The sequence below is a fragment of the Carassius auratus genome, chromosome 7, assembly GCF_003368295.1.
Source record: "Carassius auratus strain Wakin chromosome 7, ASM336829v1, whole genome shotgun sequence".
Taxonomy (NCBI): Eukaryota; Metazoa; Chordata; class Actinopteri; order Cypriniformes; family Cyprinidae; genus Carassius; species Carassius auratus.
Genome location: NC_039249.1, coordinates 301,915 through 320,730, shown reverse-complemented (window position 1 = coordinate 320,730; position 18,816 = coordinate 301,915). Strand labels below are relative to the sequence as shown.

The 18,816-nt window shown below is 39.1% G+C and overlaps 2 protein-coding genes across 3 annotated transcripts in view; one reads left to right on the top strand and one right to left on the bottom strand.

The window, feature by feature from the left end:
• The window catches only part of LOC113105404 (ependymin-2-like), an 86,890-nt gene that overhangs the window by 1,068 nt on the left and 67,006 nt on the right, over positions 1-18,816 (top strand). Inside the window, exons 2-6 of one of the 2 annotated variants that reach the window (XM_026266452.1) lie at positions 211-245; positions 463-597; positions 1,823-2,009; positions 2,505-2,592; positions 2,715-3,347. In XM_026266452.1, the coding sequence (XP_026122237.1) occupies positions 211-245; positions 463-597; positions 1,823-2,009; positions 2,505-2,592; positions 2,715-2,829 (560 nt within the window). In that variant the 3' untranslated portion in view covers positions 2,830-3,347. Of the gene's footprint in view, positions 1-210; positions 246-462; positions 598-1,822; positions 2,010-2,504; positions 2,593-2,714; positions 3,348-18,816 lie in introns of those variants that run through there. The other variant, XM_026266453.1, reaches the window with a different exon arrangement.
• dctn1a (dynactin 1a) overlaps positions 5,816-18,816 on the bottom strand; it is a 105,110-nt gene continuing 92,109 nt past the window's right edge. Inside the window, exons 28-29 of the mRNA XM_026266446.1 lie at positions 7,476-7,565; positions 5,816-7,391 (exon numbers count right to left, since the gene is read on the bottom strand). Coding sequence (XP_026122231.1) covers positions 7,254-7,391; positions 7,476-7,565 — 228 coding nt within the window. The 3' untranslated portion in view covers positions 5,816-7,253. The remainder of the gene's footprint in view (positions 7,392-7,475; positions 7,566-18,816) is intronic.

Sequence of the window (18,816 nt, the reverse complement as noted above, 5' to 3'; positions counted from 1 at the left end):
TGACCACTGATTTACAAAAATAATTTCTTTGTATTTTTTATATCAATATGGTACAAGATTATCTTATTTATTTAAATCATCGTTATAAACAAGACAGGATCAAATTTTCTCTAAACATAATCTGATTATATTACTTACAATGTGTAATGTAATAGATTACAATTCTGAACTACAGTTTTTGTGAAGTAAATCATGTTGTGTGTGCCACAGAAACTCCACGGCTGCTGTCTGGCTCTATGAGCTTGGTGAGTTATGACATATTAAACATTATATGAAGACAGCAGAGCAGAGCTCATTAATGACATCCACTCCCATGATGCATTGCGAATCCACTTGCATGATAATCAGTCTGGAGTTTGTTCAGTTTGTTCAGTTAGATTCACCAGCAGTGCATTGTAGAAGAATGTAAGACTTGTTGTGTGATGTGTCTGTATATATAAAGCATGACCGGGTGTGTTTCAGAGCACTCAAGATGGCCAGGTCTGGGCAGTGGCCAAATATATTTATGATGCTTTGGGCCAGCGCATCCGTTTATGGGAGACAGGTCATGTTCAGAACAAATCTTTGTATGTGGATTTACTGTTCCTGTTTAAAAAGGTGAAGCACAAACACAAACTTCACTCCGCATCCTCATCCGTGCAGCTTCAATATACAGAGAATATCACTCAAAAACATGCGCTTTGTTTGATACGTGTAAATGAAATTCACAGAAAAGTCTCAAAACTACACAGAAAGTGTGCTGATGTTTAATTGTGTCAGATATTGATAAAGTTTCTAAATAAACATTTACTAAATTCACCAGATGTTAACTAAACCAAAACTGTTTAAATGTCATCATTAATGTTGTTAGTATAATTATATATCATAATTGCCTTTTATGTCATAAATTTGATTATTCATTTTAACCTTTTAATAGGTTCATATAATTCATAATTGACTTTCTTTTGTTTTTTCTTTTTTTATAAATATTTTTGACTTTTTATTTGAGAATTATTACTGTTTATGCCATAATCTTGACTTTTGATCTGATAATTATGGCTTTAATCTCAAAATTATTTTGTGTAATTTACTTATCACAATTTGAGCTTTTACCATATGGCTTTGCCATTTTTTGTCATAAATTTGACTTTTTGTCTCACAATTGACTTACAACTTTGACTTATATCATAATAATTACTTGTCATAATTGCAACTTTTTATCTCATTCTATCTAAAATGACTTTTAATGTAATATTTTTATTTTTATCTCATAATTGTGTTCGTCAGAATTTAATTGATAGTCCATCATGAGATAGAAAAAGTCAAAATTATTTTCAACTTCTCATAATCATGACTTTTTATATCATAATTTAGAATTTACTTATCATTTTTACTTTATCTCGTAATTAGGACTTTTGACATTTTTATCTCATGGTTATGGTTTTTGTCATGATTTCTTTGTATCTCATAATTGGCGTTTTATGTCATGATTTTGTGTTTTTATCTCATAATTATGACTATGTCAGAATTGCAATTATTTATCTTATAATCATGACTTTTTATGTAATCATATGAATTATCTCATAATAATGACTTGTCATCGTTTAGATTTTCTTTATTTTATAATTATTTACTATGATGACTTTGTCATCATATCAATTTTCTCATATTATAAACTTTGTAAGTGATAATTATGATTTACTAAAACATTATAATTATTATTATTATTATTATTATTATTATTATTATTATTATTATTATTATTATTATTATTATTATCATCATCACATGGCAGAAACGGGCTTTCATATAATTAAATGTGTGTTTTCCTTTATTTGCTCAGGGTGTGGTTTATACCATCGACGACAGGAACCAGACGTGTCAGAAGAATCCTCTCAGTGACCAGTTCCACCCCTTCCACATTCCCCATAATGCCTCGCTGCAGTCGCAGGTGATTCTGGGAGGATCCTCATCACGTAAGGAAGGTCTGCTGGTCAACACCTGGAAGGGAGATGTACCTGAGATCGGAGGTGAATTAAACCAGAACTCAATAGGCCAGAAAAGATAAAAATAACAAACGTTCTAATATATTTAAAAAAAAAATAAATATATATATATATATATATATATATATATATATATATATATATATATATATATATATATATATATATATATATATATATATATATCATAAAGTCTATTATATAAATATTTCACAAACATATGGATGCAGAATGATTTTCCCTTTTATAAAACAGGATGCAACTTCTAATCAATTTTCACACAGATGAACCGCATGAAATCAGATCCATCCTACAGTCTGTTTTATTGTTTATTGTCTTCACAGGAATCAGTCACATTACAAAGTAAAAACACTGCACGTACAGTTTGTAGCTGAAGGGTTTTAGATGAGCTGATTCTGTGCTGATTCATGTTTCATCTACAGAAGTTCCCATCAGAACTGTTGTGTAGTGTACTCTTAAAATCAATGCCTATATTTAGTTAATGATGTTTTTTCGCAGGTAAATATCTGGCCACAGTCACAGAGTTCGGTTGCTTCCCAGTGTCCATGCTGTACTACAGTGCAAGGACTGGATGGATCGCCACAACGTAAGACACTGTTCATATTTGACAAGAAGCAATAAACATAAACTGACAAACTCAAATTCTACACTGTGTCTGAATCACTGCAGTGTTTTCTCTGACTTTAGTCATAATCTTCATGTTTTCAGCTATTTTAATGCGGTGAAGGGGATTGGGGACCCGGAGCAGTTGAATCCTCCTCCGTTCTGCCCTGCTGCAGAGACTGAAGATCAGAAACTCGATTTCTTCAGCGCCTTCTTCTGAGGAATCTGTTTAACACGCTGTAGCGCTGGCACTGAAATCACATGCTATGATTTGAACTATTCTAAACTCTATTCTACTCTAAAGCACTTTCGTCGCTTACAAAAGGGAATATAAACTTTCCTTTGTCTCAAAAACTAAATCTGAAACTTCGTTCTAGCATAAGATTTCTGGATTTTTTTTTTTTTTTTAAATTTACATTTACACTTTAGATTTATGCATTTGGCACAAATCTTACAAATGTATGCATTTGTTTTATCAAGGTCTCTGCATGCATTTTTCTAGGTCTGAAGGAACAAGACTTTCAATGTGCAGAATGTTTTTTCGGGCTCCGCTGTGTATATGTGCGGGAGCAGGATATAACATCAGACACCAGGGTTTCCCTTCATTTATCACAACATGGATTCTGATGTGTTTGTACTGTGTCTTTTGCAACGGCGTAGAAAAAAACATTGTTTTATATTGTACTCTGTCTCTATATATACACACTAAGCAATAAAAACGCTAAAATGTGTCCGCAATCAAATGTACCATCTTTTCCTGTTTCCATTGACACTGCAAACCATGCAGCTTCTTATTTTATTTTAATAACCTTTTAAAAATGTGTTATATAAAATAAGACACTGCGCTACACAGTGACGTATCGATCTTCTACTGGTCCCACATCTTCAGCTGATGCGAATTCGCAGGTCAGAGTTCACCAAACTTGAACTTTGGAATGCATGCGTATGAATGGAAGTCAACAGAACAAAACGTGTAGTGTTACTGTCCCTTTAAACAAGCGCCTACCTCCCGCTCTCTGTCATGAAGCCCATACGGAAGTGACTTAAACTCTAATTTTTCGACTGACCGCAAAAAGGAGGCAAATTTTGCCCTTCATGATTCAATTTCAATTCAAGTTTATTTGTATAGCGCTTTTTACAAAACAAATCATTACAAAGCAACTTTACAGAAAATTATGTTTCTACAATATTTAGTAGTAGCTAGTAGTTTGTGCACATTTGACAGGATTTTAGAAAAAAAAAAAAAAATAATAATAATAATAATACAAGACGTAGTCAGCTAGACGATGAACTATCAATATTATTAATTAAGTTATTATATGATTCAGTCACACATTTAGCAATAATTGTTAGTTCTGTTTGTTGATTCAGGGTTAGCATCATCTGAGGTCCTCTGAGGGTCAGCATCATCTCTTCTCAGGTGTTATGGATCCAGACTGGAGCTTGTGTAAATCCTAGTTACCACGGGATGTGAATCCCGTGGCGAAACATAGAAACAAAATACAGACATCATTAGCATAGCTGCTGATCCAACAAAGTAAAATGAGTTTAACCCAAGCTAATGAATAAAAAGCACCTTTGATCAGATGCAACTACACTCACAATTTAAAAGATACATTATTCGAATGCTTGGCGAAAGAGATGTGTTTTTAATCTAGATTTAAACAGAGAGAGTGTGTCTGAACCCCGAACATTATCAGGAAGGCTATTCCAGAGTTTGGGAGCCAAATGTGAGAAAGCTCTACCTCCTTTTAGAGGACTTCGCTATCCTAGGAACGACCAAAAGTCCAGAGTTTTGTGACCTTAGGGAGCGTGATGGGTTGTAGCGTGGTAGAAGGCTAGTTAGGTACGCTGGAGCTAAACCATTTAGGGCCTTATAGGCAAGTAATGATAATTTGTAACTGATACGGAACTTAATAGGTAGCCAGTGCAGAGACTGTAAAATTGGGGTAATATGATCATATTTTCTTGACCTCGTAAGGACTCTAGCTGCTGCATTTTGGACGACCTGTAGCTTGTTTATTGACGAAGCAGGACAACCACCTAGAAGTGCATTACAATAGTCCAGTCTAGAGGTCATGAATGCATGAACTAGCTTTTCTGCATCAGAAACAGATAACATGTTTCGTAGCTTGGCAATGTTTCTAAGATGGAAGAATGCAGTTTTTGTAACATTGGAAATATGATTTTCAAAAGACAAGTTGCTGTCTAATATAACACCCAGATTTCTGACTGTAGAGGAAGTAACAGTACATCCGTCTAGTTGCAGATTGTAATCTACAAGATTCTGTGTAGTGTTTTTTGGTCCAATAATTAGTATCTCTGTCTTATCCGAATTTAATTGGAGAAAATTATTTGTCATCCAATCTTTTACATTTTTAACACACTCTGTTAGCTTAGATAATTGGGAAGTTTCATCTGGTCTCGTTGAGATATATAGCTGAGTATCGTCAGCATAACAGTGGAAGCTAATTCCGTATTTTCTAATAATATTACCAAAGGGCATCATGTATATTGAAAATAGAAGGGGACCTAGGACGGATCCTTGTGGCACTCCATATTTTACTGATGATAAATGAGATGACTCCCCATTTAAGTAAACAAAATGGTAGCGATCGGTGAGGTAGGATCTAAACCATCTTAGAGCCTGCCCTTGAATACCTGTATAGTTTTGTAATCGATCTATGAGTATGTCATGATCTATGGTGTCGAACGCAGCACTAAGATCAAGTAAGACTAGAAATGAGACAACTGTGAGGGGGTGAATTTATTTATAACTCAACCTTTAAATTATATTAAGGCTTATGCATAATTAAGGGCGTGGCCAGGTGACAGGTGAATTGCCACTGCTCTCGCTAGGTGGGCGTGGCTACAGCAACTAGCTCCCGCCTTTTTGCCCATGTTCAATTATGCGGGAGTTACGCGCTGCTTATGTAGGGAGGCCGGCTCCGCCCACTTTTGGCTTCAAAACCACTCCTCAGAAACCTGTGTGACGTTACGGAGTGTTTGGGTGAGTGGGAGTATGGGGTTATATCTCTGCCACAATTCTGAGTGTGCAAAACTGCATTCTGCAAGCACGCAAACCAAACCAAAAACTACTTTTAAATCCAAAATTGATTTTCGTTGATTATTTTGGTTAACCAAGTTAAACATTGAGTGGATTAAAATTAACACACACACACACACACACATTCCACATTTCTTTCCAACTTTATTGCAATCGCTTCCATTGAGAAACATGCCAAATACATAAACTATTAAAACACTAAACCAACCATCTAAGAGAATAAAGCAAATAATTTAGAGAAGATCAGAAGAGTCACAAAACATTTGTAAAAGGTGTTAAATAATTGACTTAAAACACACTTGTGCTTCTGATTTGCATAAATCACGAGTGTCTCATATATATCCGTGGCTCTTGATTGATTGGTCCTTTAACTCTAATGGAGCTCTAATAATATATGAGTGAGTTACTGGGGCAAACCTACGATAATCATCCAAAACTACTGATCTCTTTCCTACAGCCCTGCGTTTCATCTGAACTTCATTACAGCGTTAGTACGGTTACCAGTTTAACTTCCTTCACCAAGGGTTTATTCATGAAATGACAAGACAATTATATGAAACGTGAAACAAACGATCATACTAAATAGAAAACCAAAGCATGGAAGCAAAGATATCCGTGAACCGTTTAAAGTACTGAAAGCGTTGTGGCATTACTGTAATAGAGTTTTATTAATTAGGTTCAGCTGGGAGTAAATCGTCTTCTGTTAAAGTAATAATTCAACCACAAGGAAAGGTTTGTGTAAATCCACAGGCTGTGAGTGTTTCCAGTGAACAACAAAAGCAGAACTTTAACATCTCCTTTTGAGTTCCTCTGATGCACATGGGATAATAAAATACAAGAATGACTTTCTCTTTCACAATTCAGACTCATTCCACACAACTCTTTTGCAATTTTGACTTTAGTCTCTGAATTATAGAAACTTTGAGATCGATTTGAATTGTTTGTAATGTTTAGTTTTCATGAGGCATTTCTATTTTTTTCATTTCCCCCCATGAAATAAAAACCATGACATTTTCTCACAACTGCAGGTTTAGATCTCTTAATTCTGAGTTTACATCTTTTAATGTTTTATATCTTCCCATTTTAAGATTTTGTGGAACTGTGATGTGACTGAATTCTTTGGGGACTCTTATTCTGCAATCCTGATTTTACATCGCACACTTCTTTTGATTTTATTTTACTTTTACCACAAAAGTCAGAATTGCAACATTTAAATCCAGTTTATTTTTTTGCTTTCAGAAACAAAATGTAAACTCAGAATTATGAGGGAATAAAAGAAAAAATACTCAGATTTGTCTCTCTCTCACAATTCTGACTGTTTCTTGTAAATCTGTGTTTACAATCTTGTTTCCCAGTAACAAATAAATTACAACTATCTTGCACTTCTGCCTGTTTTTCTTGCAACTGCAGGTTTATATCTTCCAACTCAAAGATTGTGTACTGTGAGTCCGAATGCCTCGACTCCAGTGTGGATGTGGGAGAGATGAAGGCTGTGTTTAGGAGCTGGAGGATCAGAAGACGAGCTGCTGTCTTTGGCGCGTGTGTGTCCTGAGAGCGTGGGATTGTGGGAGCTGTGTTTAGGTCATGAGCAGGCGATGCACGCGCTGAAGCTGCTGCTGTGACAGGACGAGGCTGTGAGTCTGCTCCGCACCACGAGCGCAGGGAATCATCACCTTCCCCACCAGCACCGAGCCGCTCTGCTGCTCCGCCTTGGCCTGACACACACACACACACACACCTGCAGCGTTACTCCTGAACACACTCACACAGCTATACACGTGTGTGTTGTGTGCTCTTACCTTCACGAAAGACACAGAGGGGAACGAGGGTAAGTCTGACGACACACAAGCTCCAGGCTGCTGCGACACGACGTGCTGCGATACCTCAGCCTGAGACACACACACACACACAGTAAGTCCGTCCAGCACGTCATTCGAGCCTTCACCCTGACACACACACACCTTCAGTTTGTCCAGCGCGTCGCTCAGAGACTTCACCCTGACACACACACACACACACACACACCTTCAGTTTGTCCAGCGCGTCGCTCAGAGACTTCACCCTGACACACACACACACACACACACACACACACACCTTCAGTTTGTCCAGCGTGTCGCTCAGAGACTTCATCTTGGCCGTCTGCTCCAGAAGCTGAGCGCTTGCACTCGCTGCACACACAGATATCACACAGTCAGACAGGTCTACACATTTATCAACCAGAATGATTTACTTTTTTAACCTGTTAAATGTCACCCCGTCCCGTATACGGGACGCTTACGTTGACTATACTATATTACAATCAAATTTAATCTAATCTTGACAAACTATATATCGTTGGAAAGGTCTAACACTCCCAAATATATATTATACCAATATTTTTTATATTTAAAATATTATATTTAATATTTATATTTAATTTATTATTATTTATATTTAATATTTTTTTATATATTAAAAATTATGCAGGAAAAGTAATAGATCAATTTATGACAAAAGTGCACCCTGAGAAATCTACATTACAAAAGGAGCTTTGACCTTTGTTTAAAAAAACGACTTCCTTTTTAGAAATCATCAGAAGTTATATATCACTTGAAAACATAAAATCTCAAAATTCATCCTTTAAAACCCATTTTAAAATCAGACATTGCATTACCATGTAAATGGCACATCAAAATCATGTTACAAAATGTTTTCAGTCATGAATTATAAAAATGTCTCAGGTTACAAATGTAACCTTGGTTCCCTGAGAACAGGGAACGAGACAATACGTCAACGACGCTATGGGGAATGCCTCAGGTGTGACAGGTGTCTGAAATCAAATATCAACTCACAGCAATCATGCTGACCGGCGACAGCCGTGAATCATCAGCTTGAATGATGAGCGTGCGACCTGGATATAAAAAGGGCGCCTTGAAACCATGACAATATCCCTTCGTCTGAAGGGACTGTTTGGCAGGCAGACCCTGAGGCATGGCTGGGAGATGTATTGTCTCGTTCCCTGTTCTCAGGGAACCAAGGTTACATTTGTAACCTGAGATGTTCCCTTTCGACAATACGTCAACGACGCTATGAGGAACGAAATACCCACGCCGCCATGCTAAAGGGAGTGCATGCCCAATGGCAGTGACAACTGTCAGAACCAGCAATTCAATGAACGCTAGAACCACTCACCCTCAGGTCACACAGGGCTGTCAGTGACAGCACTCCCTAAGGTCATAGCCTAAGCTATATGATACCACAGAAAACCTCCATAAACATAGTTTAGTGAAAGGTCTACCTGGGCCTGCTCAAGGGCCTAGGACCACAACTTCAACTTCTTAGAAGGGGTCCCTTCTAGGGAATGTGGCTAGGGAACCCGAGGGAACCCCAGCCAGTCACTATTCAGGGGAATGTACCACCTGAAATGCCACCAGGCAGGCCTGACCTGGTGTCACTACATAAGACACTACACACTGGCCACTTCCTGTCTATCCGAAGACAGAGCCTCTGGACACTTGCCTTTAGGAAGGCATCCAGCCCGAGGAACTGCGGAGCAGGCAGTGAACCACTCAGCCTGGATCTCAGAGACGGGATATCCTGGAGAGTATGACTCAGCATAGTGCTTTACAACCCTTGCCAGTGAGGGGAGTTTCTCTACTCGATCCATGGATCTACCCAGTGTTTGTGTTTCAAAAAACACTGAGGAGGCCTGTGAGGGCCTAAGGACTGATCTAACTGGGAGGCCTCATTAGAGGCCTACGACCGACTGACCAGACTCAGGAGACCACATACTCACATTGACCCTCAGTGAAGGGAGCATAAGATCTACCTGGTAGGCAACCAGGCTGTAGCAGGATAAAAAGGTTCCAGGAGGGAACCCGTAGCAGAGAATAAAAACTTGAGCCGAGCCAGGGCGCAAACTCACCTCCGGTAGCTGCCTGATAAGGACTGCTAAACTGAAAGTAAGTGGCCACTAGCTTACAAAACCCAGCATCACCGTGAAACTACTCCCAGGGAGACCTGGAGAGGCCTACTACCTGACAACCACAGTATGTGGGAGCTCACCTACAGAGAGGCCTGGAGAGGCCTACTACCTGTTACCAGATAACCACCTTAAGTGGAAACTGAAAGAAATTTGGAACTCAACTCCAGGGAGGCCTGGTGAGGCCTACTACCTGACAACCACAGTATGCGGGAGCTCACCTTCAGAGAGGCCTGGTGAAGCCTACTATCTGATAACCACAATATGTGGGAGTTCACCTACAGAGAGGCCTAGAGAGGCCTACTACCTGTTACCAGATAACCACCTTAAGTGGAAACTGAAAGTCATTTGGAACTCAACTCCAGGGAGGCCTGGTGAGGCCTACTACCTGACAACCACAGTATGTGGGAGCTCAACTTCAGGGAGGCCTAGTGAGGCCTACTACCTGATAAACACAGTGCAGGAAAGCTTACTTTCAGGGAGGCCTGGAGAGGCCTACTACCTGAAAACCATAGCTGATAGTGAGCCAGACTGGCAGTCCAGTTGACTGTCTTTGGGGCTTTGCCTTCAGGGAGGCCTTATGAGGCCTACTACCTGACAGTTCAAAGAAGCAGGAATTCAACTCAGGGAGGCCTGTGGGACCTGCCACCTAGTAACCACAGTATGTGGGATTAAACCCTCAGGGAGGCCTAGTAAAGCCTACTACCTGACCACCACAAAATGTGGGAGCCCACCTTCAGGGAGGCCTGAAGAGGCCTACTACCTGAAACAGTCTAATCAGCTGGATGTAACTGCTGCTGGGGACTCGCCTAACATAGTTCTCATCATAAGCCCCATCCCCAGGGCTGGTGTAATGTAAACGCCTGGGGAGTCAAGAAGAGTGAAAGGGCTGGTAGAAAAGGCCCTCCAGGGAGATCAAACCCTATTTCCACGACCTCTGGTCCTGCCTACGGTCCTCAGACCAAGACGGACCAGGTCCTCCCGCCTGCCTGGGCTGGGGCCCGGATCTCAGAGGTATACAGGTCTTAAATGCAGCTGAGCGCGCCTTTGCCTCCCTAAACTTTCCAACCACTGCCTCAACGGAGGTGCCAAAAAGTTTAGCAGGCGAAACTGGTGAATCAAGGAGAAGGGATTTTTCTTTCTCCCCAATATCAGCCAAGTTGAGCCACAGATGCCTCTCTGTGGCCACCATTGCCGCCATCGATCGGCCGATCACGGCAGCAGTCTGTTTAGTGGCCCGGAGGGACAAATCTGTGGTCCGGCGCAACTCAGCGACTGCCTCAGGGGACAGCCCTGCCCCCTGGTCGAGATCCTGCAGCAGGTCAGCTTGGTATGCTTGGAGCACTGCCATGGTATGAAGGGCAGCACCAGCCTGACCTGCTGCCGTGTACGCTCTGCCATTCAAGCGAGTCGTGGTTTTAAGGGGCTTGGATGGCAGAGTCGGAGCTTTTAGTGTCGACACCCCCCCAGAAACGAGAGAGTTCGCAAACGTCTCTTCAACGGGCGGCATCGACACATAACCGTACTCACCGATCCCCTCAACATCAGCGAAGTTGCCCCGCTGATGTCGATGAATACGGGCAGAGTACGGTTTCTTCCATGCCCTCTCGATCTCTGAATGGAGATCAGGAAGGAATGGAAGGCTCTGCTGAGCTGGTGGTCTATGTTCAGGGAGAAACCGATCATCCAAACGACCGCGAACGATCTCTCCCTGAGTGCGCCGCCATGGCAACTGAAGTTTGTCAGTGGCGCGCTCCATAACTTCCACCAGCTCTGCGTACACGGGGCAGGATGGCTGACGAGGTTGAGGATCTAAATAATCCTCCTCAGCCATCTCTTGACCGGCCTGAAGAGCACTCGCTCAGTATTAGTAGGAGAAAAGTCTCCGTCATCCACCTGCAGCTCACTCTCGTCAGCCGATGACGCGTCCGAGAGGTTAATGCCCCTCTCGAGACTGTCAGCGAGCTCCATCTGGGAGCCCCATGAAGCACGTCGCCGCTCTGCCTCGGCACGAGCGGGACCCAATCCGCGAGGACCAGACGCGGAACTCTCTTCCCTCGAGAAGAGAGCCGACGAGACCGGAGCGTTCTCATAGGAAAACGCTCACAATTTGCACAGGACGCTCCCTCAAGAGCATCCTGTGCGTACTCTTCACCCAAACAGTACACACACATCTCGTGAGTGTCACCCGGTGACAAATATCTTGGGCACGGGTCAGCACATTTCACAAAACTTTTAGGACTTGCCTTAGATGTGCGTTTCATTTCTTCGCTGTAAGCAGACGTTTAAATCAGACAAAACAGTCCCTGAAGACGAAAAGGAATATTGTCATGGTTTCAAGGCGTCCTTTTTATATCCAGGTCGCACGCTCATCATTCAAGCTGATGATTCACGGCTGTCGCCGGTCAGCATGATTGCTGTGAGTTGATATTTGATTTCAGACACCTGTCACACCTGAGGCGTTCCCCATAGCGTCGTTGACGTATTGTTGAAGTTCCCTTCGAAAGGGAACTTAGGTTTGTATCATTCAAGTCTATCTTCAAAAACGTGAGTGACAGTTAACAGGTTAAATAAATATTTCTCGCCAAAAAAAAAAAAAGTGTTCCTCACAAAAAGTTCATTCAGAAAGTGTGTTCCTAATGAAAGCTTTTTACCCCTTTCATAATTATTTTTTCTTATTTCTCATATCTCTCATCTCTCATCAAAAAGCATATTTTCTTTCTAATCAAAAACCTTTCCCCCCTTATTATAAAGACATTTTCTGTCATCAAAAAATCATTTTACCTTGCAACATTTTCTTTCCACAAAAAAAAATAAAGAAAAAAAAACTTTTTTTTTTGAGCAGAACATTTTTTGAAAAAATAAAATAGGAAAACAAAATATGGAAGTGCATGCTTTAAATTCATAAAACATTAGCCTCTGTGCATTCGGAATTTCACTAGTTGCAATTATTACTTACCGAGTTAATTATGAGATAAAAGAAGTGGAAGTTATGACTTTGTAAGTCGTAATTACAAGATAAAGGTGAAATTATTACTTTTATAGACAATGTTGACCTCATAATTATTATTATATTATTTTAATAATTGAGTTTTTTTTTTAAAAGCATAATTTTTTATATTGCATGGTGGAAATTAGCTTAAAAAACAAAATGTTTTTTTCTGAAGTGAATTAATTCATCTTTATTTTATATTCCAGCTGTCTTCTAAATGAATTTCTTTATGAATTTCTTCACTGATAAAATAGATAACATTAGAAATACAATAGCGAATGTAGATTCTACAGCGTCTAAAACTTCAGTTTCATCCATCGCACCCAAAGATAAACTGCAGTGCTTTACAAATATAGGACAGGAAGAGCTAAATAAACTTATCACTGTATCTAAACCAACAACATGTTTATTAGATCCTGTACCCACTAAATTACTGAAAGAGCTGTTACCTGTAGCCGAAGAATCGCTTCTCAATATCATTAACTCGTCGTTATCTTTAGGTCACGTCCCAAAACCATTCAAGCTGGCGGTTATCAAGCCTCTTATTAAGAAACCAAAACTAGATCCTAGTGTACTGGCAAATTATTTCAAATCTTCCATTTATGTCAAAAATTTTAGAAAAAGTTGTGTCTGCTCAATTGAGCCCCTTCCTGCATAAAAATGATCTGTATGAAGAATTTCAGTCAGGTTTTAGGCCCCACCATAGCACAGAAACTGCACTTGTTAAAATTACAAATGACCTGCTCCTTGCGTCAGATCAAGGCTGCATCTCATTTCTAGTCTTACTTGATCTTAGTGCTGCGTTCGACACCATAGATCATGACATACTCATAGATCGATTACAAAACTATACAGGCGTTCAAGGGCAGGCTCTAAGATGGTTTAGATCCTACCTGTCCGATCGCTACCATAGTGTTCACTTAAATGGGGAAGTCATCTCATTTATCATCAGTTAAATATGGAGTGCCACAAGGATCAGTCCTAGGTCCCCTTCTATTTTCAATATACATGTTGCCCCTTGGTAATATTATTAGAAAATACGGAATTAGCTTCCACTGTTATGCCGATGATACTCAGCTATATATCTTAACGAGACCAGATGAAACTTCTCAATTATCTAAGCTAACAGAGTGTGTTAAAAATGTAAAAAATTGGATGACAAATAATTTTCTCAGATTAAATTCGGATAAGACAGAGATATTAATTATTGGACCAAAAAACACTACACAGAATCTTGTAGATTACAATCTGCAACTAGACGGATGTACTGTTACTTCCTCTACAGTCAGAAATCTGGGTGTTATATTAGACAACAATTTGTCTTTTGAAAATCATATTTCCAATGTTACAAAAACTGCATTCTTCCATCTTATAAACATTGCCAAGCTACGAAACATGTTATCTGTTTCTGATGCAGAAAAGCTAGTTCCTGCATTCATGACCTCTAGACTGGACTATTGTAATGCACTTCTAGGTGCTTGTCCTGCTTCTTCAATAAACAAGCTACAGGTAGTCCAAAATGCAGCAGCTAGAGTCCTTACCAGGTCAAGAAAATATGATCATATTACCCCAATTTTACAGTCCAATTCAATTCAATTCAATTCAAGTTTATTTGTATAGCGCTTTTTACAAAACAAATCGTTACAAAGCAACTTTACAGAAAATTATGTTTCTACAATATTTAGTAGTAGCTAGTAGTTTGTGCACATTTGACAGGATTTTAGAAAAACTAAAAAATAATAATAATACAAGACGTAGTCAGCTAGACGATGAACTATCAATATTATTAATTAAGTTATTATATGATTAAGTCACACATTTAGGAATAATTGTTAGTTCTGTTTGTTCATTCAGGGTTAGCATCATCTGAGGTCCTCTGAGGGTCAGCATCATCTCTTCTCAGGTGTTCTGGATCCAGACTGGAGCTTGTGTAAATCCTAGTTACCACGGGATGTGAATCCCGTGGCAAAACATAGAAACAAAATACAGACATCATTAGCATAGCTGCTGATCCAACAAAGTAAAATTAGTTTAACCCAAGCTAATGAATAAAAATGCACCTTTGATCAGATGCAACTACACTCACAATTAAAAAGATACATTATTCGAATGCTTGGCGAAAGAGATGTGTTTTTAATCTAGATTTAAACAGAGAGAGTGTGTCTGAACCCCGAACATTATCAGGAAGGCTATTCCAGAGTTTGGGAGCCAAATGTGAGAAGGCTCTACCTCCTTTAGTGGACTTTGCTATCCTAGGAACTACCAAAAGTCCAGCGTTTTGTGACCTTAGGGTGCGTGATGGGTTGTAACGTGGTAGAAGGCTAGTTAGGTACGCTGGAGCTAAACCATTTAGGGCCTTATAGGTAAGTAATGATAATTTGTAACTGATGCGGAACTTAATAGGTAGCCAGTGCAGAGACTGTAAAATTGGGGTAATATGATCATATTTTCTTGACCTCGTAAGGACTCTCGCTGCTGCATTTTGGACAACCTGTGGCTTGTTTATTGAAGAAGCAGGACAACCACCTAGAAGTGCATTACAATAGTCCAGTCTAGAGGTCATGAATGCATGAACTAGCTTTTCTGCATCAGAAACAGATAACATGTTTCGTAGCTTGGCAATGTTTCTAAGATGGAAGAATGCAATTTTTGTAACATTGGAAATATGATTTTCAAAAGACAAATTGCTGTCTAATATAACACCCAGATTTCTGACTGTAGAGGAAGTTACAGTACATCCGTCTAGTTGCAGATTGTAATCTACAAGATTCTGTGTAGTGTTTTTTGGTCCAATAATTAATATCTCCGTCTTATCCGAATTTAATTGGAGAAAATTCTTTGTCATCCAATCTTTTACATTTTTAACACAATCTGTTAGCTTAGATAATTGGGAAGTTTCATCTGGTCTCGTTGATATATATAGCTGAGTATCATCAGCATAACAGTGGAAGCTAATTCCGTATTTTCTAATAATATTACCAAGGGGCAACATGTATATTGAAAATAGAAGGGGACCTAGGACGGATCCTTGTGGCACTCCATATTTTACTGATGATAAATGAGATGACTCCCCATTTAAGTAAACAAAATGGTAGCGATCGGACAGGTAGGATCTAAACCATCTTAGAGCCTGCCCTTGAATACCTGTATAGTTTTGTAATCGATCTATGAGTAGGTCATGATCTATGGTGTCGAACGCAGCACTAAGATCAAGTAAGACTAGAAATGAGACAGTCGCTGCACTGGCTACCTATTAAGTTCCGTATCAGTTACAAATTATCATTACTTACCTATAAGGCCCTAAATGGTTTAGCTACTGCGTACCTAATTAGCCTTCTACCACGCTACAACCCATCATGCTCCCTAAGGTCACAAAACGCTGGACTTTTGGTAGTTCCTAGGATAGCAAAATTCACTAAAAGAGGTAGAGCTTTCTCACATTTGGCTCCCAAACTCTGGAATAGCCTTCCTGATAATGTTCGGGTTCAGACACACTCTCTCTGTTAAAATCTAAATTAAAAACGAATCTCTTTCGCCAAGCATTCGAATAAAGTATCTCATAAATTGTGAGTGTAGTTGCATCTGATCAAATGTGCATTTTTATTCATTAGCTTGGGTTAAACTAATTTATTTTGTTGGATCAGCAGCTATGCTAATGATGTCTCTATTTGTTTCTCTGTTTCTGCTGGGATCTTCATCCCGTGGTAACTAAGGTTTACACAAGCTCCAGTCTGGATCCAGAACACCTGAGAAGAGATGATGCTGACCCTCAAAGGACCCTAGATGATGCTAACCCTGAATCAACAACAGAACTAACAATTATTGCTACAAGTGTGACTGCATCATAATAATTATTAATTAATATTATTAATAATGTTCATCGTCTAGCTGACTACTTCTTGTATTATTTTTTTCTAAAAATCCTGTCAAACGTGCACAAACTGACAGTCACCACCATAAATGACTACTAAATATTGTAGAAACATAATTTTCTGTAAAGTTGCTTTGTAACGATTGTATTGTAAAAAGCGCTATACAAATAAACTTGAATTGAATTGAGCTCTGGGTTGATGTAATGCTGTTTAGGAGATTGAATGGTATTTTATTAACTCATGTAGTTTTTACTGCAGTAACTAATGCAAACACACTCATGTTTGGATATGTATTTATTTGTTAAGCTAATGATGCATGCCAAATGCATTTACAAAAATACTGGGAAAAAATAAAATATTTTTTTTGCATGGAGATTCATGTTTTCATTGACAATTGTTCAGGATGAAGAGTCATTTGACATGGGATCTGCAATGTGTTTTCTAACAAATAAACCAAGATTTATTCGCAATCGCAATCTTTCCTTTGAAAGCCACGTTTCTAGCATTTGTAAATCTGCATTTTTACATCTCAAAAATATATATCTAAATTACGGCCTATGCTCTCAATGTCAAATGCAGAAATGTTAATCCATGCATTTATGACCTTAAGGTTAGATTATTGTAATGCTTTATTGGGTGGTTGTCCTGCACGCTTAGTAAACAAACTACAGCTAGTCCAAAATGCAGCAGCAAGAGTTCTTACTAGAACCAGGAAGTATGACCATATCAGCCCTGTCCTGTCAACACTGCACTGGCTCCCTATCAAACATCGTATAGATTTTAAAATATTGCTTATTACTTAAAAAGCCCTGAATGGTTTAGCACCTCAGTATTTGAATGAGCTCCTTTTACATTATACTCCTCTACGTCCGCTACGTTCTCAAAATCAACTGCGGGCGGCAGATCCTTTTCCTATTTGGTGCCTAAACTCTGGAATAACCTAACTAACATTGTTCGGGAGGCAGACACACTCTTGCAGTTTAAATCTAGATTAATGAACCATCTCTTTAACCTGGCTTACACATAACATACTAATATGCTTTTAATATCCAAATCCGTTAAAGGATTTTTAGGCTGCATTAATTAGGTAAATCGGAACCGGAAACACTTCACATAACACCCAATGTACTTGCTACATCATTAGAAGAATGGCATCTACGCTAATATTAGTCTGTTTCTCTCTTATTCCAAGGTCACCGTGGCCACCAGATCCAGTCTGTGTCCAGATCAGAGGGTCACTGCAGTCACCCGGATCCAGTACGTATCCAGACCAGATGGTGGATCAGCACCTAGATAGAAAGGACCTCTACTGCCCTGAAAGACAGCGGAGACCAGGACACCTAGAGCCCCAGATACAGATCCCCTGTAAAGACCTTGTCTCAGAGGAGCACCAGGACAAGACCACAGGAAACAGATGATTCTTCTGCACAATCTGACTTTGCTGCAGTCTGGAATTGAACTACTGGTTTCGTCTGGTCAGAGGAGAACTGACCCCAACTGAGCCTGGTTTCTCCCAAGGTTTTTTTTCTCCATTCTGTCACCGATGGAGTTTCGGTTCCTTGCCGCTGTCGCCTCTGGCTTGCTTAGTTGGGGTCAATTCATCTACAGCGATATCGTTGACTTGATTGCAAATAAATGCACAGTCACTATTTAACTGAACAGAGATGACATCACTGAATTCAATGATGAACTGCCTTTAACTATCATTTTGCATTATTGACACACTGTTTTCCAAATGAATGTTGTTCAGTTGCTTTGACGCAATGCATTTTGTTTAAAGCGCTATATAAATAAAGGTGATTGATTGATTATTATACACTGCGATTCTTTTAGTTATTTACCTAGAGTCTATATACTGCTGCCCGGCAAATATTTATGCTTATTTAACTTAATAAATAATGTTTGCATTAGTTAGTAAATTGCAAGTGGTGTTGATTTACAAGGAAGTTAGCACAGACACAAAAAACAAAGCATTTGACAAAATGAAGGTTTTGAAACTAGAAAAATATCATAGTAATGTAATGAAATACACTTTGCATGTTGTATACAAGATGAGTTTATGTCTTTCAATTCTTAAATACAAAGAATTCATAACAAACATAAGAATATGTGCTTGAAAATTTAAATGTATTTCACGTGACAACATTTGGAACAAAACTTGTTACAGATGGCTGAACAAACATTAAAAGTAACATTTTCATAATGATTCCAAAATGTTACAGTTGAAGATTATTTAAATGTTTTCTCTCATCATTCACAAGAAAGAAAGTTCTGACTGTTCTCAGAATAACATTTGTGTAACTCAATGGAAT